The following is a 25,036-nucleotide window of genomic DNA, read 5'->3' on the forward strand; positions in this document are numbered from 1 at the left end:
GGTTACGGTTTCACTGCATCACCAGTGTTTAAATTGCTAAAATGTTTAAGATACCAATTTATGCATTTTTTGCTGTTTATATGTGATAACCTCTGTCAAATGTATTACTCTGGCTAAAGTTAGCTTTTGTTTAATAGGACACTGAGCTATGCTTTTAAATTAACCTACATAAAATAATAATAATAAAGCTTGTGTATGCACCTTTCCTTTATTGTAATGACAAAGAAAGGAAAAAGTGAAAAAAGTAAAAAGATGCAAGAAAACACCTTTCATGAGAGACAAGTTTGATTTGTTTACAGTTTGTGAAATTTAATCTGTCTATTTTAAATCCCGTTTCCTTTAGTGAAGCCTATAAGGTCAACATCTAATCCCTTTACTCAATGACAGAACTTTCGGTGAAGGCAGCCTATACTAGACTTAAAATTAATCTAGTGTTTGATTTCTAGCAGACTGTCCGAAATATATTGTTTGTTCAAAATGTTTATAAGCACGTAAAACGAAAATATATGCACTTACGTAAAGCATGTAAAACAAAATGGTGAAGATCAAGATCAAAGTGTGGTTCTGCCAGCCTTACCTATCTTAAGCAGTTGATTCGTTATCGAGTACTAAAATTTTAATCTAGTTTGCTAATACTTTAAAAAGCAGCTAATATGAGAGTATAATAATGTTGCTTATTGTTTCCAAGGTATTAATGATTATAGACATATCAATAAAAAGATAGACAACGATTTTACCAAAATTCTCTTCGGTAGCCTACGTAATGTACTATTTTAACAATTTAAAAGTTCTCATCGTTTTGTTTTGGATAGCAGAACTGATGACGGAAGCCCTAGGTAAGTTGGCGTTAAACTAAAAAAAAACGTAGGCTACTATAGATACTTCTTGTAAATAAGGGTTGTCTTATAAGGTTGTCAAAGGCAAGTCCTGTTCATAAACACGAGTTATTGAAAATAATAGATGCAGTCTAGACCTCAGTAGTACGGCACTGAAGAACAGCAATCCCAGTTGTTCGACAACTGCCGGGGACAAAAATCCATACTATTTTGCATATATTAATATTTTTATGCAATTCGGTTTTACTAAAGTACTAGACGCACTAGAGCAATTTTTTACATTAAACGCTACTTTACTTGTGCTAATAAACATAGGACATAACATTTTGTTTTAATAGCGTTTAGCTTATATTTGTAATGTGACAAAATATTACCGAAAAAAATGTCTTTGGCGTTACAGATATTATTTACCTTCTATTGCAATTAAGTATTTTCTAAGAAACCTACCTTTGAAGAGGTCGATAACCTTTTCCTAGTAACGGGCCAAACTCAAAAAGGGCTCGGCGAAATTATAAATTTGAAAATGAGTTTAATTATTTTTTAAAGGAGAAAGTGGTATAGAGCATTGCTTCCCAACCAGTGGGACCCGCGAAGCTATTTTAAGTGCGTCGCGAGGCATTTCTAAGTATAACAGTTTTCTTTTAGATCGGGAATTTATTGCATTATGATTACGTAACATTTATGCAACAAAGTAAGAAATGCGTAACAATTAGACGTGTGGTGTCGCATTAACTATTTCATTGCGTACTCCAGTAGTAGAGATGCAGGTTTTATGTAATGGTCATATTTCATTGCGAGTTACACAATGAAACTTGCATTAATACTTGGTCGCGTACTGAAAAAGCTTGGGAATTACTGCTATAGAGTGTTCGGCACGCACAAAACGCAACATTTGTTCTGGTAATAAATTTAAGACTACACGGCTTCATCAATGATCACAATATATAGATGTAATAAAATTAATTTTTTTTTGGGGGGGGGAGGGACGGAGGGTACATGGCCCCTGAGGCCCCCCTGGCTACGCCTATGGGCAGTGATAGCACACTTGGTCCCTCGCATCCGACGTGTGGCGAAACTATTACTAGACAAAGGGTAAACTGGCTCCAAACCGGTAATATTAGAAATCACATTTTTCTTTTTTCTTTTAGCTACTGAATGCTACTCTTGCAACAGCGCATCCTCACACGCCGAGTGCACTGCTGTTCAAAGCTGTAATTCTGGAGACGACGTAAATATTGTGGATTTTCTAACCAAATATTGTTCTCGGCATTTAGTATTGCACTTATAGTAAATAATAGTAAATTTTGATTGTCCTACAAACGTAATATATTATACTGCTATAAATGAAATGTCCTATACTTGACATTTCACCCGATAGCGATACCCAATATTTTTAACAAAAAGTATCGTGATCCGATTCGATATCAAATGACGTGATTATCATGCATAAATAACCTACCATTTTTAATAAATTTACCTTTTAAAGTAGAAGCCATTACATTGTACAGAAAATCATGGCCGAAATTGCTATCAATTTGGTATGAAATCGGCACCGATACCACCCCAGTACGAGTACCGATACTACCACTTGGCATCGGGTATCGGCTCCAAAACGAAATTATCGGACATCCCGAAAATATATATATGTATTTGAGACAAAACACACCGCCACACATACAGTTTAAAAGCAATTAAATAAGTTCTTTGCATAATATTCGATAAACTATGTTGATTTTGTATTATTCCAATTGTCAGGTATCTTTATTGGGTTAAAGGCATCAACTATATACAAATCTGAATTACTAGATCACGTTGAATTAAAAAAACGCTTGTTAGTTATATAAGCAATCTTTTTGCCGTTTTTATATATAGGCTTAAAATTTCCGTTTAGGATCCCTGTAAAGTGTGGTCTGTTACTTGATATATTGTTAAAATCTTAATAACTAACTGTTTTTAAGGGGTCGTGTCTGACAGAAGTTCGAACCAACAACAATGTTGACACAATAACGAAGCAATGCAAGCAGACACAGTCGTGCATGGGCCTGCAGAGCCAGAATATCAACACGTGTACGGTGGGAACTCAGAACTACGTTTGCTACTATTGCTGTCAAGGCGACCTTTGTAACGCTGCTGATGGACGTACGTTGAAATACATAAAACTACTTTCCAGAAATCGATTGCTATTTACCCTTGCTATAAATACTTACTTTATGAGGGAAAGACAACCAGCTACTTAACTAAATATGTATAGCTTTTGTATGTATCAAAAAGTTTATATGTTACTAATTACGTGATCTTTATAAAAATAGCGACGTAGGGCGGTAATCGGAGCCTTATGGGGTCAAACAATCGTTTTACAGCATAATCGCCCTCAAGCGACCTTGCTTTACTAATGGTACATCAGCTAACAGGAAAATAAGGAAGTAAATCATCACGTTTTTCTTTGTAATCGTGAAGTACAAAGTAAAATTCTTACACCCACACGATTGCTGATAGTACCCTCTAAACCTAATTACACTGTAAGGTTCGATAATTTGAAAAAAAATAAGAAAATGTATTTCTGTGAGGGTTATATATCCTGGACACGACGAAGAATTAGTTGCAGACAAAACTTAGGATAAAGCTTAAATTTAAGTTGTTTTAAAAAAAAGTGTTAATTATTTACGTTTACAAAAAATTAATGCACAATAAAGTAAATATATTTTGCGCCAAAGCCCATGTTTCGATACTTAACTCAAATAAATGTATTTGATAACTATTCATCAGCTATTCCACTATATATTAATGTTTATTTCAGTTTGTTTTATACCACACTATTTAGACGCATAACTATATATTAATGTTTTTTTAAGTTTGTTTTATACCACACTATTTAGACGCATAACTAAATAGGATTTTAAATCACGAAATCAAACTACTATAAAGACACCTATTACGTTTAAACCATATCTTTCCCTCCCTTTATCTTTTCAGAAAACTAACTTCTATTCTTTGTATGTTTCAAGTTAAGGTTGCTTGTTTCTTTTCGCTCTAATAAATTGTGTATTTTTAAATGTTGAATTGTGTCTACCCTAGAAACCCTCGCTGTGCGTTCTGGCCTTTTTCAACTTTGCCCCGCTGTAGTGGTGTTATGTTAGGTGGTCTTTGAAAGAATCAAACTCGCTCTATAGTACACTGACCATTTGCCGCTATTTTGGCAGAAACCACAAGTTCAATCAGCAGCACCTCAACAACCACGACGACATCTACCATTTCTTCGACTACCAGCACAACCAGCACAATTTCCCCAGCACCTACATCCCATGCCACTGTTATGTTGAACACTTCGCCACGTACGTAGTTTGTCGGCACGTATAACCAAAATCTAAATAGCTATTTTGTAAAAGTTTATTATTTTTTGTGTCTCGGCACTTGGAACCTTGCTTACGGGTCCGTATATTATTATCATGCAAGTTTTCGTTTCAACTATGTTCATGACATTTTCTTAGACCATTGAATGTATTTTGCTTGTTAATTGTTGGAGGCTTTTCTTTATTGTTGGAGGCTTTTTTTCTAAAGAGTTACAATGATTGATCGCGCTGTTATATCGTCAGATCCGTTGCCCGAGGAGACCGGTTCGAGCGGTAAAGCCGTTCCACGTGGATGTTTATAAACGCTTTGTACTTTTATTATATGCAACGACACGTCGAAGCGCTGGCGCTGTTATACGGACCGCTGGCGAGTAGTTCAACATACTTATATTACAAACTAACCGGGTTATGTTTTACAGAAAGACAGGTTACATCTGGACTACATCCAGTGCGTAACAGACAAAATGCAGGCTATAATAGGTGATGTATGACTAATGGCAAAGACGTAGTCAGGATTGCTAAACGAATTATTAGTAAGCAGTTCCGGGTTGATTCCGGCAAATATGGCACAGTGTGCCTTGCATTTCGTTATGCGAATCCGTATCGTGACGGCGCTCGTGTTAGTCATAGGGCATGCACTGTAATAGCCAGGAAGTTAGTAAGGCGCAACCCTAAATGGCCGAGAATCACTGACGTAAGACTACTATTGCTCACTTATATATATAAGTGCGCTCACCTTCTTAACACTTCAGATTATCATTACAGTGAAAACAGTGACCGTAATTGTTATACTACAGAAGAATATTATTTGTAAGAGTTATATTGTGATACGTTATGAGGACGTTTTTTGTATTTGCCGCGATTTGCGGTGGAATATTGTGCGCGACAAATGCTAATGGTAAGTAAAACTTGTCAATTGTATAGAAAAATAATTCTTTTTGAAAGTAAAACGTAATTTAGGATCATATAAGACAGCACTACAAAATTTATAATACATAAGGCGTTATACGATGAGAAAACTATGTTAAAGTTATGCACGAAATAAAAAATTTCATGTTTTTAAAATCAATGCGGTGTTTTTAAATATTCCATAATCTTATCAGCGCAAACCGTCTGTCCTCCTCTTGAACCGCCGCGCTACGGCAGCTACTTCTGTACTGACGACTTCAACGACAGAAGCAAGTGCTCGTTCATTTGCGATCCAAGTTACGCGCTCAGCCCTACATCTGGACAAAGCAACCGTTGTATTTGTAGTTCGTCAACAGGATGCCAGTGGATGGGGTCTGCCGCAACTTGCGAATTCGGTGAGTGTTGTTTACGTTTTTTCTGTGAGACTTTTACTTTTTAGCAAACCGTGGAGGAAAAAAATATTTTATCTACTGTAAACTTTTAGAAACTGTTGCGAAAAAAAAAAATGAAACGAAAATAAAACAACCTGTTTTAGTTATACAGTCCTCTTCAAGAAAAAAATACACTGGAAACTGTTTTTTTATTATTTTTTTGTTTTTTATCAAAACCCTTGGCAGAAAGTTGTATAGCCATTGCATTACAAATTATCAAGTAGCATCATTGTATTACAAATTTTAAGTAGCATCCTTAACCACAGTTAAACTTAGGTGTTTTTCCCTCTGCAGTGTACCCTGATCCGATCTTCTGTGAGATTCCTGACTTTCGAGGAGCCAGTTACTCTGTGCTTGACACTTGGCCAACCGGGGCCCTGCTTCGCGTAAATGTGCGCCCCAATCTTTCTTCGAACAACGGGTTCTCGATCGCCCTTTTGTTTAGCCAGTAAGTTGAAGTTCTGAAGAAAGTTTGCACACTAAATATCCTAAATCTTCCTTTTTAGAGCAGTTTATATTTAGTACAGTAGCTTTAATCCAAATAAATTATTATTTTGGGGTGTCCGATATTTAATGATTCCGAAACTAAAACCCGATATTTTTGCAAAAAGTACAACATTTCTAATCGATTCCAAACGACGTGATCGAGTTCAAACAAGCAAAAACGATAAATTACAAAGTAAAAATTTAATATGGCGTTGGGGACATAATTATTTTCTCGAAATTTTCAAAAAAAATATCTTTAGACAATCCGACATCCCTTATCCAAATCAAACTTGTTTTTTTGCGCGCCATAAATTCCTTGATTTAAAGCGTTTCAATTATTTTTGGTTGTGTGTCATATATTTTTTTCTTAATAGGTCGTTGCCTGCTGGAGCTGAGATATTGGTCGGTGATATGGAACTCTCCGCGACAAGCGAAGATCGACGTATCTTCACCTACAATAGCATGAGCCACAACGCTGACGTTTCAAGGTTCCAACTTTACTCTGTATACTTCTGGGTGCGTGGCATGCCAGAAAATTCCGACCCTTCTTCATACTCAGGTTGGTAAATTGAAGGTTTATTATTAGGCGTAAACGCCGCAAATTATTTAACGTTACCCCGAAGACTATTAGTGGAAGGCGGGGCAAAAAGGGGAGTATTTTTTTTTTGTGGACTGGGAATATATATTTTTGTATGGCAGTGTAGACACCAGTATTGGATAAACCTAAAAGGGCATTAATTAGCACTACATCTCTAAATAACATAGGTTTTGTATAAACTAACCTAGTTTTTCGCTATCAACTTCATTAAATTGTAACAGAAATCCAAACTTTACAAGTACTTTATGGATTTACTTAAATGGAGCCCAAGGATAACATACGCGAAAATAAAACTTAACATAAAGTCATAACAGATTAAGCAGTATGTTATTCCAGTTGTAAAAAAGGGGCTTTGACTCCTTGGGGAGCGTGGATTAGTTTTAAAGGGCCCATAAAGGACTATTCGAAATCTTAGTGTACTTGGTAAAATGGAATAAATTTTTTGAAAGAAAAGAGTCTTCCAAAAACTCTTTGGTGCCTTCTCCTTGAAGGTAATTGGACTTTATTTCTGTTTTATATATGCTGGACAAAAACAGCAAGTTGGCTTCAACCACCAAAATAACTAACGAGTCACGCTGTATTTAGCGATGGTCGGCTTCTACAACTCCATCGTCTTCGACGCTTCGTGCCTGCAAATCTTGAGCCCAGTGCGCCCCCTTCCCACCACAACCGCCCCTCCCACCTCCTCACAAGCCAGCACAGCATCCACCACAAGCAGGAGTACCACACAAGCCACTTCCCAGTCCACCACGCGCTCCACCACCAAATCAACCACCCAACCCACAACCACCAGCACGTCAACTACCACCACTACAACAACGGTCGGAACAGGATCTCCAGATTGCGAAGGTATGCGCTATGGTCACGAATGGAAAGCGAGTAAAAAAGAGTAAAAAAAAAGGATAAAAAAGGAAAAAAGTGGCTTAAAGCAATTATAGAGTTGAGTTGCGCAATTATAGAGTTGATTCCTGGTATATGTTATTTTGGCAAATCTTCTAAATTAAAAATATTACGACTGTTTAGAGTTACACAAACACGGTTTATCCTCTTCCGTTTTTAGTGCTGCAAAACGGTTTATCAAATCCTGGATATATTATTCTTAACCGAGGCTACCAAGAAGGCAACACTTTCAAGTTTACTGCTAGAGCTCAGAAATTCGCAGACAACAAGGGACCACTTGCAAGATGGACAATGAAAATTGAATTTTCTGCTCCGGTCGATAGTCTTCAGGTATATGACTTGTTAAAATGTAGTTCATTTTCATGTTGGCATGCCACTCGCATTTCATTTGTTTCGTATTGTGAAAACAAGTAATGCAGCCCCTGGTTGTTTAAAATCTGGCTGTCACAAAATACCTTCCATTGATTTACTCTACAAGCAAAAATATGTTTGTTATAATACAAAGGTATTCATCGCGGATGCTGAAGGTCCACTTGAAAACGGTCGAGTCTGGCTTCTTCATCCTAAAGAATACAACGATGGTGTAGGCAATGGTGAAGGAAACGGCCCTCTTCAAATTCTTTTCATTGCTGGAATGCAAGGCGCTACAACGGCTCCTGATGGTAAAGCCACTTTTATATAATTCGTCAAATGCCTGGTACATACTAGATCAGTGCGGTTAACCGGACAGGCGCGCTTTTCTTTAGAGTGCCAACTAATTTCGAAGTGGCCGCGAGCTTCACTACCATTTTCAACTTTTTGTATAGTTTTAATAATCCCGTGCGACGCTTAGCGGTAATTGTAATTTTAGTCCGTTCTATGCATTATCTAAAAATTACACATTTATAGTTAGGTAGCTACAATACATGCTTCATGTATTTGTGATTTGCACGTTTCTGAGTTTCTAATTTTTAACAGTTTCTCGGTGTTTGGACCCCTTTATTTATATTTGGGTGACTAAGAACTTGTACCCGAATCGCTAATGTTTTTTAGGTGTTTATGCAGCATCACAGCTCTGGAGTTATTGGACTAACAACATATTTGTCCAAATCAGCTTAATGAAAACCTAAACTATCGAACAAGAGATGCTCACATAAGCACACAAAAACAACGGGCCTCTCATTTTTTTATCATCAATTCAACATTTTGTTTACAGCTATTGTGACCTTTTGCCGCAACGGAGCCAAACCTAATCTTGGAGTAACAGGAGGAAACGGAGGTACAGGTGGTGGCGCAGTAACCGCATCCTCCCAATCCCCATCTTCCACAGATCCAGTAGTGACATTCACCATTCCCACACAAAGCCCATCTTCTGGAGCAAGATGTGAATCGGGATCTTCATTTGGAAACCTACCAAGTTCTTCAGGAAAGACAAATGCAGCCCAATTTATTCCAAGCTCTGGTAAGACTTATGGTGATTTGTCATCTGTGGTAATCAAAGTTCTTAATGTAAACATTTACGTTGACAAATAAAGAAAGTCCGTTTCAAATCCTTTAATCTTAGAAATGATTAGATATTTATCAACCCTTTTTTTTGTTCCACATTTTAGTGTCAATTAATGCCGGTGAGTTTGACTACAACCAAATCCTCCACATGTCACTTCTCTTCTACGAAGCCCAACGATCCGGCAAACTTCCAGCTAACAACAGAATCCCTTGGAGAGGTGACTCAGGCCTCAAAGACGGCTGCGACGTTGGACACGATCTTACTGGTGGCCTGTATGATGGTGCGTTTCTTGTTTAAGATATATTTGCTTCTTTGAAATTATTGTTCTAAATCTTAAGGACCACAACCAATTTACAATGTATAGCGTCTAAATACTTTACATTTATTTGCAGCTGGTGATAACGTGAAGTTCGGTTTCCCAATGGCCTATACTGGCACTGTTCTTGCTTGGAGCATGGTTGAATTCAGAGACGCCTATATTGACTCTGGCGATGTTGGTAATAGTGAGGCAACTTTAAGGTGGATCGCTGATTACATCGTTAAAGCTCACACAGCAACCAACGAGCTGTACGTTCAGGTACAAAAACATAAATCACCAACAACATTCGCAGGAAACTAGCTATATGCAATGGGTAAACAGTGTTGTAAACATAATAGGGTATTTTAAAAGGACAAGTCCAAGTCAAGTAATGTGAATAAAAATATGTTCAGACCCAGTCAAGTCATTATGAAAGCGCAAGTCTACTTTATGTAAAGTCACTCACATAAAAATAAAACGTTTGCTTATTAAAATTGTCGAACCCATCGGAATATAAGCAATAAGTCAACTAAAAAATGCAAAAATGTAAAAGATAGGAACAAATTGTATTACGTGCGAAAATCGAGATAAATAACCCAAATGTATTATAATTTATTTAATGAACGCGTTAAATTGTAACCTAAGGTCTTGGACAGAATGACTTAAGTCCAAGTCAAGTCATTTTGGTTAAAAACCTTTAGTCAAGTCATTTGAAAACAGTGACTTAATGCACTTAAGTCAATGACTGAAGTCGGTACAACACTGTAAGTAGATTTAATTAGCAGTGTTGTAAACAAGTCATTTTGAAATGACTTAAGTCCCAGTCAAGTTATTTCTAAAATAACTTAAGTCCAAGTCAAGTCTTTTTGAATAAATAACAAGTCAAGTCCCAGTCCAAGTCATCAGTTGCGCAAGTCAAGTCCCAGTCAAGTCAGAGCAAGTCAACTTCAAGTCACGTCCTTGTCGTAAAAATAAAACGTTGAACTATTGGAATTTTTAAACTCGTACGATTATGAGCAATAACTGAACTATAAAATGAGAAAAACGCAACTTATAGCAAGCAAATTTTTATGTGCAAACATTTGGATAAATGGCTCAATTTTATTAAAAAAAGACTTACAGAAAGCACTTCAATTCAACCCAAGTAATTTGCTTAAAAGACTGAAGTCAAGTCAAGTCATTTGCCCGAAAGACTTAAGTCAAGTCAAGTCATTTCGCCCAAATGACTTAAGTTAAGTCAAGTCATTTGAAAACAGTGACTTAAGTGCACTTAAGTCAAGTCATTGACTTAAGTCATTACAACACTGTTAATTAGTCTCATTAAATGGTAACTATGATCTTTAAAATGTTTTTATTAGATTAAAGTAATACAGCTAAATTCAATTGTTAGTGTAATCGGCGTGAACTGACCGAATTTATAGAGAGGGTTTTTGGTTAGTCAATTAAAAACTAATTGTATATAAATATCTAATTATAGGTTAATTAAATATTATTTAAATATGTTGTCTGTATAAGTGTTAAATAAATCGTTAATGGTACGGTATGACGTTGTGTCAAGTGCCAAAGGCCATGTAGGTCAGTCAATCCTATAATGACGTTTAAGGTGGGAAACCCATCAGATGATCACGGAACCTGGACTCGGCCAGAGGACGTTAACAAACAGCGCAAGTCGTACAAGATTAGCGCCGAAAACCCAGGGTCCGAAGTAGCTGCCGAATCGGCCGCAGCCCTTGCTGCCGCTTCCGTCGTCTTTCGCGCAACGGACTCATCATACGCCGACATGCTCGTTGTCCACGCGAGGGCGCTCTACTCCTTTGCCGACACATACAGGTGCGTTTTTCGGGCGTCCTAATATCATCGGGGTCCATGACAATTGAAAAATTCGAGCAGAGATTTTCAGACTTTTTGAAACAAAAGAACAACTTAATTACATAACGTGGTGAACAACTTGGAATGCATTCATCGGCTAAAACTTTAGCATATAGGCCTAGTTCTGTCTTAAAGAAATACATTCCAACTGGGGTCTTAACTTGATTATACTAATTTATTTAAACGTGCTTAAAAATCTACAGGTCAATTTACAACAACATAAATTTGTCATTAGGGGTTCATACCACGATTCGGTCCCAAGTGTCACCAATTTCTACAAGTCGTGGAACGGTTATAATGACGAGTTGCTGTGGGCTGCCATCTGGCTCTACCAAGCCACCGGTGAAATGAGCTACCTGAATCAGGTGGAGGAGCGATACGCCCAATACGGGGCAAAGGCGGTGCCCGGTGAATTCTCTTGGGATAACAAATACGCAGGAGTGCAGGTGTGTTTTGCTCCCTGTTGATCTAAAGTTTAAGTATGAAAATCGAATACACAGCTGTACTTCCCTGATCCGTCACTAATGACTTAGGATGATCCACGGTGTTGTAAACAAGACATTTCGAAGTGATTTACTTCGCAGTCAAGCCATTTGTGAAATATCTTAGGTCCAAGTCAAGTTTTCCTCAAAAACAATAAGTCAAGTCCCAGTCCAAGTCATTTAGATCAAGTTAACTTCAACTCAAGTAAATATAGCAAATTTAGGCTCACAATTGGTCAATTCGTCCGATTATAACAAATAACGGAACTAAAAAGTAACAATATTGCAACATCTACCAAGCCAATTATTGTACGTAAAAAATTAAGTTAAAAAAATACTTATGTTTTCCATCACTTTATTAGGTATGGAAAATAAAATGGTATAATGAAAGTTTTCTATTAATTGTCCTTTAGTGAACGCCGACTATATAGTGTGGTATATGTACGATATTTAAAAAAAGATATACTGTTGAACGATGAAAAACAGCTTGCATATAGACCTGCAAGTTTTTCCTATAATATTTTATTGCAAAATCTCAGGTTATTCTTGCCCAAGTGACAAAGAAACAAATCTACATTGATGCTGTTGAAAGATTCTTTAAATATGCAAACGAAAGCGTCGTGAAAACCCCACAAGGTCTAACCTGGAAGATTCAGTGGGGACCCAACCGTTATGCGGGTAAATTGATATTATTTCTCAACAAACGAACATTATACTTTAAACAGTTGTCAAAGCTAGATTGAATGTTTTTTCCGTTTAAAACTACATGCCAGAAATATTTTGTATTTAAAACACTAATCGTATTCGAACTAAATAGTCACTTTACTACAGCAAATTTCGCGTTAATTGCCGCTATGGGCGCAAAGCTGGATTTAAGCGAGACGAAAAAAAAAGTGTACATCGATTACGCCAAGAGGCAGATAGATTACATGCTGGGCAAGAATGAAATCGGCAAGAGCTACGTTGTTGGACATACAGCCGATTCACCCAAAAAGCCTCATCACCGATCAAGGTTAGGTTGCTACCTGTTTGTTAGAAACATTCGAAGAGTGATTCGATAGATAAATACCTTAAAAGCAAACTTGTCGCTGGACATTTTCTTTTTAATCTCGATTAAGAGACATAATAAGTCCCCAACTACTTACAAAATGTCGCTGTAAGAAAAATTGATTTATTATAAAAATATATATATATATTTGTATGCTATTCGATTTGCTTTGCTCTGTATGTAAACAAAGTACCATAAAGAAACACATGGCCCAGTTAGGCCTAGAGGTATATGCCTATTTGAAAAACCCGGCCTTATTTTTTTGTGGTATCTGAAGAAAAACACACAAAGTACAGCAATAATTGTGCAAATAAATTTACGAAATGATCTTTCTTTAGACATATGTAGTTAAAATGTTTTACTTTCTATTATTTCTAGTTCTTGCCCTACTTGGCAATCCCTTCCGGCTCCTGTCTGTAGCTGGAACGATTACAATAGGGGTGGAGCAAACCCGCACGTTTTGTTTGGCGCCCTGGTGGGGGGGCCAAACGTACAAGGGCAGTACAGCGATGATAGGAAGAATTTCGTCACAAACGAGGTGGCAACAGATTACAATGCCGGATTTCAAGCTACTGTAGCTGGTAAGATAGTGTTTGTTTATTTTTTTAAAAATCGTAGTTTACGTGATACATGCTAAATAATTAAAAAAAACGGTTCGTTTACATGTTCAGTAGCTTATGGGACGAGAATTAGTTCTTTGTTATACGATTTGTCATGCTTATATATACAATTTTTGTTTATAGCTCTTCAATACTACCGTATCCAAGGAGATTTGTGAGCTGATCACGACGAGAAGATAAAACATTTTTGACGTTGTAACCATTTAAACTTCAACAGTTGTAAACCTAATTCTGCAATAATGGATATCGAGCTGTAGTGAATTGTATTTGATGTTCTACGGGTGTTTTTAATAAATCTGCGAACCTTTATCGGCCTGGTGATTTATACCGATACGTTATGGTTGGGGCGATTATTTTTTTACTTGTCAAAAAAAAGTCAAAATTTTGTCAAAATTTAAAAGTTAGGTCAAAATTTGTTGAAATTATTACAAGTCAAAATCGATTAAAAGTGCACATAAATCGTTTACAGAAACAATTATGGTATGGTCATTTTTTTAAATTGTTGTTCAGTTAAAATTTCATCAAAAAAATTAGTTTTGCATTATAATTAACGACATTCTAACTTTATTATATGTTTATTAGAGCAATATACGGTATACGCAAGCTTGTTAAATTAACCACCCAGGCATAGATTATCGCACTAGGCTGAGTTCGTCGTTTCGTGCTTTATATGGTTTCGTATTTCTGATTCGGACAAATGTCTTGAAAAGTATTACTGTCTTTTTTGATTACAATTATCCAAATTCCTATTTCGATAACTAGGTTTTTGGAATTTTTTCAATAATTTTACGTTGTATTTCAACGGTTTACACATCTTTTTCTAAAACAAACAGCGTCTTGTTTTTCTTTGGCATATTTACAGTTATTTGTCGCTTTGATAAGCGAAAACTATGAACTAAGCTTTTTAAGAGCTTTGAATAATCCCAAAATATATTTGATTTATGAGCACCAATCGTCAGTAAAACATCTGAAACGTGTGGTTGAAGACGCCAAGACAGTTAACATCAATATGTTGTCCATGTATTTCCAATAGGTCAAAATTTTAATTTTTTTAAGTCAAAATTTGGTATCTTTAAGTCGAAAAATAATCGCCCTAGTTATCGTAAATAACTGATGACTTATTGCAATACTTTAATCAAGATTCATTGGACCGTAGCATACACCATAAATTTGTGGTTTTAAAAAGACGTGTTCAAATATTGACAGGATATTACTGACAAGAAGTTATTGTCATGTTACGCATATTGTTGTTATCGGCCTTAATTACCACAACAAGTTTACCGCGCACTCAGCTAGTTTTGTAAACAGTTCGCACGGTCTTCGGCAACGTAAATACAGCTCAAGTTATAATTGACAGAAAGCAGAACGTAATAATAAAAACATTACCCAAAGTGCAACAAACATTCTGACTAACGCGGCTAAAATCACCTGCGATTTTCAACAGAAAAACTACCGACTGAAACTTATAAATGGCCACTAAGAACCGACAGTTTTCATTATGTAAAGTATTATCGACGAAAGCAAACGTTTGCTGACAATGGCGATTTCTTGCAAGTACAGTTGGTTAATAGCATTGATGTTTGTCTGGGGATTCTTTATCGAAGATTCATTTCAACTCGGTAAGAAAAAAAACTATAACCCAATTTTGTACAGCATTAAATTAAAATTGTTGAATGGCAGCCTATAGAGCAGGGGAAGGAGCCCTCCATACGCATTAATGTAGCCCAAGAAATGATGTTATAGTGTGCACATATATTGAATGTGGTGGTCAAAATGGGATTTTTTTTTCGCAACTATCATCATACATAAAACTTATACTAAAAAAAAAAAATTTTAGACTTTTGATAGTAAAAAAGTTGTAAGCCTGGGATGCGCCACTACAAAAAAAGTTACTTTGGAATATGTATAATAAAGCGCAAACAACAGCGTGCAAAAGTTTACCATTTGGTATGGTAAAAATATTTGAGCAGGATAAATAAATATAGGCAAGTGCAATTATGTTATGTTATTTCACATTTATAATAAAAAAAATAGATTTTCTTTAGAAATGTAATTGCTATGTCGAACTATTGGGCGTGCGAAAGGAAAACAGCGATTGGCAAATTTGACTTGGTATTTGGTTTTAGTTGATGGAAATGTCTTGTGGCATACAGAGGTGAAAGTGAATAATTTTTTTAACCGAAATTCTCAGAATTTTTTAGAGATAACATTACAAAAATGTGTCATAACAAAAAACACAATTAACGTTAAAAAAATCGAGGTTGTCATTGGTCGTGCGCGAATATGCAAGTGAAGTCGTCATTTTCAAAGCTTTTGAGCGTCGAGAAAAATCGTTCATTGGGTTTAAACAGGAAAATTGTAAGTTCGAAAAATATGTAATCGTAATAAAGAAGACAAAAGAATAGTTTTAGAACATGGCTACGTATAATAAAAGAACATTTTTGTGTACCAGCAATTATTTTACCGGAACGCCGTTTCGGCTCACTTTCACCACTGGTCGTATACTTATTAGAATGTCCGCGAACTGACCTGGCAATGACCAATGGACACGTGGCTGATTCATGGGTCGATGGATTTGCTCTCGAAGTAGAAATCGTTTCTTTGGTGGACACAGACGACTGGGAAATCTTGGTTATCTTACCCAGGTTTGTTAAAATTATTGCTGTCAAAAATAGTAAATGATTCAATTGAAACGTAAAATGACTTAAAATCAAAATTTTAGAAGGTTAAGGATGTTCCATCGATCACGGCCACTATCAATAAGAATTGGATCTGTTTCATGTGAATTTACGTTTAGTCATTTAGTTTCCTTATCCCTAAATACACCATGGCCGTTTATAAACAAACGATTTCGTTTCAGACCACTATCAGCTGCAGCCGAAATTTTGTCGTGGAGTGAAAACGTAGACGTGGTTGACGGAAACAGGACGCATCTCGTTCTGTCAAGCGTGTCGAATTATACGACCTATGCAGACGAACGCTTGTCGTGTGTTTTTATCATTACTAACATCGACGACCCACTTCCTTTGCTCGATAAAGGTTAGTTAAGACTCAATACAGATGAAATACTATAGAGTAGCATGACCATGGAAATTTTTTTGATAGTTTAATATTCTAGATATTTTTTATAATCATGGCTGTTTCCATTATTGAAGCACAATACTTGTTACAACGGGTATTTGGAAGTATCCCGTTTCCACCCATCCCCAAAAAGAACGATTGTACCTTACACAGTTTTTGATAACATTCACAAGGAATTTACGTCTATAGACTTACAAGTGTCGGTCGAACAAAATTTAAACGCATGATAATTGTAGTCAACTGTACTGGTACGTTATATTTAAATATGAGTAGTTTTGGAAACCTCTGTCACACTAAGTCAACAAGCAAATATTATTTAAAATGTGGTGATGTTAGTCAGTGGTCCTTAACCTCTTGCCACGACTTAAGCTTGAAATCTGCCGTTTATTTCTCGTAGTTAAAACTGTTAACGCTTTCTTTTTAACAAATTTTGGATAAGTGAAACAACACGATTTCTTAGTTTTAAGCGTGGATGCCTCAACGTTTGTGCATTACTCCAATCTAAGGTCACCGCGCCACATTTCCACAGATATAGAAAAATGTTGTATGCTATAGTTTCAGTGAAACAAGCGTAAAAATACATTGTTTTATAACACACATAAAAACATAGAACAGGAACTGAAACATAATAAAACTACAATAAAATTCGTTGATATGTCCTTAGTTCCAGTGAAGTTGTTTTCCCATCACGTGAGCAACGAATCGTGTTACGAGTTTGCAAGCCAATCTCCGACGACAATAACAACCACCTTCTCTCAAACGACCATCCAGGAGACCACTCCGACCACAACCCAGACGACCACCCAGACTACATCCCAGAAGACAACCACCATGGAGCCAGTCAGTAAATGTCAGCGTAAGTATAAGACTGGAGCTAAAATAAATAACGTCGTTCAAACGATATACATACGGTTGCTCAAAAAGGAAAAATATTTTCATAAAGTATTTCACACTAAATAATTTTAATATAAGAGCACCTCACAACAACGACGATTCGTGCGAATCGAGTTTGGTTTTCTTGCATTTTGAGGAAATCTTCTCACCTTGTAGGGCGCTATACATAACACGAATAGGTTACTTTAACAATAAAAGTTTTCCAACGTAGGCTAATACAGTATAGAATTCGCTTATTGTGACGGTGCCATAGAAAAAGTATCACTATAATAGACGAACTCAAGGTATTTAATTAATATGTATTATTTGTCCACCATTTTTAGCACTATTGCAGTGCGTATCACTTTTTGTCAGTTATATACGGCATATTTATTTAGAATGTACCTTATTTCAGCTTATATAAAAGTGATTTATAATTATTGTTCTATGTATAATTTTCGGTTTAGCTTCTTGAAAGTTTACGTAAAACGGGTCAGCTTGGTTACAGTTTGAAAACTAGTCCAAAACTGGTTCGTAATAATCCGGTTTTGGGTCCAAACAATTTTTACAGTTCGATGGAGTTTTTGCATGTATAACGAGTAAAAAGATGAGAAAATAAGGAAGTCTGATATCCACAGGAAAAAAACAATAATAACTGGACGTCTGCGATTTAAAGTGGGTTTCGAAAAGCGTGCTATGAGATGCAATGTGACAAACAAACAAAATCCTGATTAAGCCCGACATTGATGGCGTCGAACTTTTTAATTGTGCTTTGTTCGACTGTATGCCTATTTTGGCTGCCGTCGTTACTTTTTTGATCACTGAAACTCGAAGGTATTTAGGCTATATAATCCTTTGTTGAAATGTTTTCAAACAGGTTTTTGTCCATACACCCATACCTTATGTCACTTTTGTGCCCATTTATGCTTTCTAACGGTTTGTCAAGTTTATGTAATATAAATTGTTTGGGGACATTTTACACTTGAAATTGATTAAACCACATTGGTGGTATCACAGTTGTAATTTCCGCCGACTTTAACGCTGAAATATTTGTTGTCTTTGTTAGTATCCCTATGCATTCTTCCCTCAAGTTTCTTTTTTGTTATTTGTTACATGGTAACAATTTATTGTAGTCTATTATTAACAAGGATGTTTGAAAACAAATTTAAACTACTGAATGCAGGTTTGCTACGTCCTGAAGGCTTCTCCGTGGAAAACCGAGGATGGCAGCACAACAAGAACGGTTGGCGATTTATTGGTAGAGTACAGAAGGAGGCGGACGGGCGAGGTCTGATTAAGGACTGGATTATTAAGCTAGTGTTTGACGTACCAGTTACGCACATTGACGTGAGTATGTGAGCACTTTTTAGTTTTATAGTTATCCTTTAGCAAATAATGCAGCTTCTAAAAGATCGCTAAATTTTTTTATAAGTTTATTAGTGGAATAACTTATTGCTTGGGCTTATTTTTTCGCGTCTCCAGAAGTTATGTTAAGTAGGACTGGTGCACAACGCCATTATATTTTTTTTTTGTTTTAAACTTGGTAAAAAAGTGAAAAATATACAAATAATAGCACAAAACTCCATTTCCCGGCCACCACCCATTTTGGAGTAATTAATTGTCTTAGCATATTGTGGGATTTCACCACCGAAGTTTATAACAATTTTACGGATTAGAAAGTTTAAATAACATTACTTTTACTAGGTTGATACATGTGCATTTACTCGCAGGCTTACGAAAGCAAGGCATTGAACCATTATAAAAATGGCCGTGTATGGTTTCTCACGGCAGCCTCATGGAATCACGAAACTATGAAACTTGACCTTCGTTTCCAAGCAAGTCTAAACGACCATCCTGATGCACCAGAAGGTTAGAGAATTCCTGTAACTTTACGGACTGGTTTGGCATTTGTATAAAGCGATATAGCTTCTAAAATGCGTGGCGTATACATATTTCGATAAACTCCATGGCTAAAGCAAAACTGCAAAATGCAAGGATAAGGCTTGTATCGGTACCTCTTTTACGATCTTACTTGTCTCGCAAAAAATATTGAATTTTGTTTAATTTCCTTGAAAAATGACTTTGGCAACTTTGTTCTGGCCTGTCTCAAAGATACTTTCTTACTTTTTTTAATACCATAACCTAACGAATTTTATCTTGCTTAATAACAAGTTAATCGAGACATATTCGCAAATAATATTTTTCAAACTTTTTTACACAGGTACAATTTACCAAACCCATAAAACACTTTTATCTGAACTACTATACCATTCTTCTTATGTGTAATACCGCATATTATGTATAGTTAGTCAGGACAGAACATATGATTACCACATGATCCGTGATTATTGTAGTCTCCTCCCGATATTGTGCTACAGGTCATATTATAAAATGCACAATGTTGCAAATAATTTTTGGGGTGATGATATTTGCCTCAAACTTTTAGGAAACTTGAAAAACGGAAAAGTAACAAAATGATTTGGTACAGGATTATAGCATTTGATGTTGCAAGGGCTCAACAACAATTTTTAACCCTATAAAATAACCATGAATTTGTTATTCATAACACTTTTCTCCCTTAATGTAGCCTACAGTTCAGATTATCGTTGACCAAACCTTCATAAAAAGTCTGTGAAACCAACATATCATGCCAAAACCTAAGCAGAAAACTTTGCGTTCTGCCAATGTTGTGATTGTGCTACATTCAGGGGTCGCATACCTTTGCCGCGACGGTGAAATTGCGACACACGACATCACTCAACCGTCGTTTACAGCCCAACCATTCGATGTTGAAAGAGACTGCGACGATTTCAATATGACCAAGAGGTGCAGTAGTGAACAAATGGACGGTTGTTTACCAAAGGCATCCTCACAAACAAAAATCAACTTTACTCGATCTGCAGGTAGGCCTACGCTTGGTAAGAAACGTGTTTTAAACGATTTATGCTAACACACGATAAAATTATTGGAAGAAAATGCTATTATGTTTTATTATTATAATCTATAAATGTTTGTAATTGCGGCATGTCATTTGTATGGACACTTGTCGGCAATTTTAATTTTACATTTAAAGGATCTCCTTTATACGACTACAACGAAGTTCTACACAAGTCGATTCTTTTCTACGAAGCCCAAAGATCAGGCAAACTTCCAGCTGACAACAGAATCCCTTGGAGAGGTGACTCAGGCCTTAAGGACGGCTGCGACGTTGGACACGATCTTACTGGGGGGTGGTATGACGGTAAGTGAGATCTTTAGATTTGATTTTTATAAGTATATGAAAATGTGACACTATGTATGCATTTTCCAAGATAAGGTTTTTGATTATTATTACAAACGCATAATTGCCCACAAACAATTAAATAAACAAGCTGTTTCTTAAACTTGAAAAGCGATACAAATCTTTTGTTTTTTAAACAAAAATTAGGCTGCACCTAATCGTGAAAAATGAATAGACTGCTTCTGACAAACTGTCGAGTTTTTTTAAGATTTTAAAAATGCTGTAAAATATAATCATTAATACATCGGTGTGATAAATTTGAAATGCCAACCTGTGTAAAGACACAGTAGGAATATTTATGCGACAAACTTTATTGCAGCTGGCGACAACGTTAAGTTTGGTTTCCCCATGGCATACACAGCAACTGTCCTTGCTTGGGGAATGATCGAGTTTCAAGAAGCCTACCAGGAAGCTGGGGAATGGGATAACGCAGTGGATATGCTGAGGTGGGGAACTGACTATTTCATCAAGGCGCACACAAAACCAAACGAGCTTTATGTACAGGTAAGTTACAACAACAAAATGCTACGCTTTTTATATGTTGGCCCTATTTTATACTTTAGAACAGTTGTTTAGATAATATTAACTTGTGGCACCCTTGTTTATGACATATAAAATAGATTGCTCATCCCTAGTAGCAGGTGATTTACTGTAAGGTCATCACAAACTAAATCGAAACAAAAAACTATAGCCTGTATAAAAAAATAATTTATTGCACTGTAATCTGCCCAAACAGTTATATCCCGAAACTGGGGCAAAGAAATCTAAGGATTCATAATATATCTTGGCAACTTTGAACATAAGTATAAAATGCTCAAAGCTCAAAGTAATTAGGTCGGCGATCCAAAACTTGACCATTCAAGATGGTGGAGACCAGAGGATTACATGTCGCAGCGAAAATCCTACAAGATAGACGTGACGAACCCAGGTACAGAAGTCGCTGCCGAGACAGCCGCTGCCCTGGCCGCCGCATCTATTGTGTTTAAAGAAATAGATCCTGCATACTCTGTCAATTTGCTGACCCATAGCATTCAATTGTATGATTTCGGCGACAATTATAGGTAAGCTTAGTAAATAAAGTGGTATAGAATGGAAGGGCATCTGTAAAATATTGTGCAAGTTTATCGATTGTTTATCAAATAAAATGCGCCTTTTTATATGCTCTATTAGTTAAGTCCTGAAAATAGTATAAAACAACCTATCCTTTAATTAATTGTTTTGAAATCGGTGACATGGTTTTGTAATGTGGAGCAGATTTACTCAATTTGCAATAAAAGCCAAATATATAAATTTCAAATGTTTCTAGTGTATGGAGAACTATATATACCTTACATTTTAGTCCACTTCCTGTAAATCTGCTTTTCATTCCAAAGGTGTTAAACGCAATAACGTTTCGGTCTATTTTCGCACAGGAAGGAGTATCACAATTCCGTAAAAGGTGTTGAGGAATTTTATCGCTCTTGGAGTGGATTTCACGACGAATTGCTGTGGTCGGGTTTGTGGCTCTACAGAGCGTCCAAGGACAGAAAGTATATAAAACAAGTTTCCAGTAGGTACGACCAATTTGACGGCCATGGAATGGCAAAGGAGTTTTCCTGGGACAACAAGTTTGCGGGCGCTCAGGTATTTTCATACAACAAAAAGCTACCACGCCTGTTAGGCAAAATGGTGCCAACCTACCTTACAGTGGGCAACATCTTTATTATTTGACCCAGTAGAGTAAACAATATTTTTTCGAGGTCTTGATGGCACAAGCAACCAACGAATCAAAATACAGGGAAGACGTGGTGAAGTTCATGGCCTCTGTGACAGAAATGAAAACCACGCCAAAAGGTCTAACATACTTCATCCAGTGGGGCCCAAACCGTTACGCAGGTTTGTAAATTGTAATATGTTGTACGTCGCCTGTGGATGTTTATTTTACGTTATTAAACAATAATAAGATTTTTGGGATCGTAAAATATTTTGTCGTTATAATATTGTTGTAGCAAACTTTGCACTGATCGGTTTAATGGCGGCAAAACTTGAGCCTGCGTTGCCCGACAAGGACCAATACATTGCCTACGCCAAAAAGCAAATCCATAATGTTCTTGGATCGGGCGATGGTCAAAGAAGTTATGTTGTGGGATTCGGAAAAAATCCACCGACACACGAACACCACAGAGGCAGGTGCTGTCTAATTCGTAGAATGGAATAACGTTTGACAAATTCGATTTAAAATCCAACTTTCATAACTACTTTTTACCTCTTTCCATGTGTTGCATTTTGTATTATGTAATTACAGTTCATGTCCATCTTGGACACACAAGCCTGTTCCAATATGTACTTTCGGCTCATTTTCATCCAATGCACCAAATCCACATACGCTTTTCGGGGCCCTGGTAGGCGGTCCAAGCATAGCAGGGTCCTACAGAGACACTAGGGATAATTACGTCACAAACGAAGTTGCAACTGATTATAACGCAGGGTTTCAATCTGCAGTCGCCGGTAAGTCGCATAATATGCATATTATGTTACATATTATGCATGCATGTTACATATTATATTATTATTAGGACGATTTTTTGACCTATAAAATCAAAATTTTCACCCTAATATGATTTTCGACAACATATTGACCTATCAGGAATACTTCGATTTAAATCACGCACTATTGTTAGAAGTACCGGATTACACATTATATTGTAACGACGATTAACGATTATAGGGTCAACGTTTTATGTAATCACCTTGTAAAAGAAAAGAATTAAAAACGGCAGTCAGCTTCCAACACGTTAAACTTATAACAAGAAAAGCATTGTAAGAGCGAAGAATAAAGCGTAGTGTCATGATGTCGTCAGTCACTCGTTTTTGGCGTTTTGCTGACTACCGGTGAAACACAAATCGTTCATTTTAACAGGTTTAAATTGAAAATATCTTGAAAATGCCAAGTTGATATTTTTGGCGTATCAAAAAAACAAAAGTTATAAAAGTAGACGCGGGTATTTTTGAAAATCGTTCCATAAATTGTTTGGTTGTTTAAATAATGCTAAAAATTAACAAAAAGCTATTATAGAAAAGGCAAACGAGATAATTACAAATCCCCACACAGCAAATACTGTTTAAGTCATTTGTCCAAATAATATATTACAGGTAAAACGTTGTTGCATTTACCGTAATGCAAAACTAAATTTTGATAAAATTTTACACTAAATGACAATTTTAAAAAGCTTATTAGAGTTTTTGTTAATTTTGTAAAGATTTTTCGGCATTTTGTAAACGATTATTTTGACTTGAAATAATTTCGACAAGTTTTGATCTGACGTGTAAATTTTGACAAACTTTGCAGAAAATAAACAAATCAAAAATAATCGCCTTAGTTATTATATGTTATAACAACTTATTTTGTTTAACCACTTAATATTTTTAAGTTTCTGAACGGTTGATCTGTTTACTGAATACCAACTAACCTTTTTAGGTTAGTTATGTGGGCTAAACTATGTTTCAACCTATTGTTACAGGTTTGAAATATTTTCAAAATCACTAATTCCAAACTCACTGAAGAACAGATGACGTCTAAAAGAAATCGTCGTTTTCGACTAAATTTTGTTGTTAAATAAACAAAAGAAAATTTCATTGTATGTACTGTTGTTCCAGTTTAAAATAATTTTAAACTACACGATTTTTAAAACCTAATTAATTTTATTGTAAGGAATTAATTAGCTACCCCTTAATACCACTATAGCTCCACTAAAATAGTTAAATTAATACTAATTTAAAACTATTAATATATATATATATACATATACATATATATATATATAAAAGAATATAGTTGTATTAAGGGGATGTCTGTAAATATGGTGTTATAACGGCTACTGTTAAGTGAAGCAATTGTTTGCTTAATTAAGTTTCATATCAGGTTTTTTTCGCATTTGACGAAAAACGATGAACAGTGAAAGTGGATAACGTGGTTTGGCGGATTTTAAATTAATATCAAATTCTTTATTAATGTTAAGTTGCTCATTGGGTTGTGACTCCAAGGGTATATGCTCTGCCGCATGCAGAAATCGAATTAAAATTTTGATAATTTCGATAAAAGTGGTGTTTGTCCAATAGCTTTTAATTGCTACCTGAATACTTAACAGACTATGCTTGCTGGACAATAAAACTATTTAGCAGATCCAGAATCCGTCAGTACGTTCCATGGTAGAATTATATTAACCATATTGCGGTTAGTGTTCATACCTTTCCGATTGGATTTAGGGTCAACTTATAAAAATATCTTATCTTGTAACTATATAACCGAGTGTTTCAATTGCTTCGTTCGGGTTTAGCGCAGTGGTGGGTTCAAATTTTTTGTCAGCCGGTTTTATAAAAAAAAAAACACACATTTTTCAGCCGGTTCTGCTGCATTTGTCTCATCTCAAGGTTATACTGTAGTTGCAATACACTTATCAGATGTAGCCGTTGGATTTTTCTTATAACACAATTTAAACAGTAAGAATAT

The 25,036-nt window shown here is 36.0% G+C and overlaps 1 protein-coding gene across 1 annotated transcript; it reads left to right on the forward strand.

Annotated features, from left to right (window-relative positions):
* Window positions 1-4,969: 4,969 nt before the first annotated feature.
* LOC146164115 (uncharacterized) lies at window positions 4,970-23,457 on the forward strand. Its single transcript, XM_083380667.1, has 28 exons — window positions 4,970-5,084; window positions 5,290-5,490; window positions 5,821-5,974; window positions 6,387-6,571; window positions 7,196-7,459; window positions 7,671-7,840; window positions 8,016-8,172; window positions 8,706-8,951; window positions 9,100-9,276; window positions 9,389-9,573; window positions 10,898-11,124; window positions 11,399-11,609; window positions 12,185-12,323; window positions 12,477-12,657; window positions 13,072-13,274; window positions 15,826-15,958; window positions 17,059-17,234; window positions 18,451-18,614; window positions 18,998-19,136; window positions 20,042-20,170; window positions 20,341-20,508; window positions 20,867-21,051; window positions 21,382-21,608; window positions 21,960-22,170; window positions 22,287-22,422; window positions 22,536-22,716; window positions 22,832-23,034; window positions 23,447-23,457. The coding sequence occupies exons 1-28, from the start codon at window positions 5,021-5,023 to the stop codon at window positions 23,455-23,457; spliced, it is 4,827 nt and encodes a 1,608-aa protein (XP_083236793.1). The 5' UTR covers window positions 4,970-5,020.
* The last annotated feature ends 1,579 nt before the right edge of the window (window positions 23,458-25,036 follow it).

The sequence above is a fragment of the Ascidiella aspersa genome, chromosome 2 (assembly GCF_963924565.1).
Source record: "Ascidiella aspersa chromosome 2, kaAscAspe10.2, whole genome shotgun sequence".
Taxonomy (NCBI): domain Eukaryota; kingdom Metazoa; phylum Chordata; class Ascidiacea; order Phlebobranchia; family Ascidiidae; genus Ascidiella; species Ascidiella aspersa.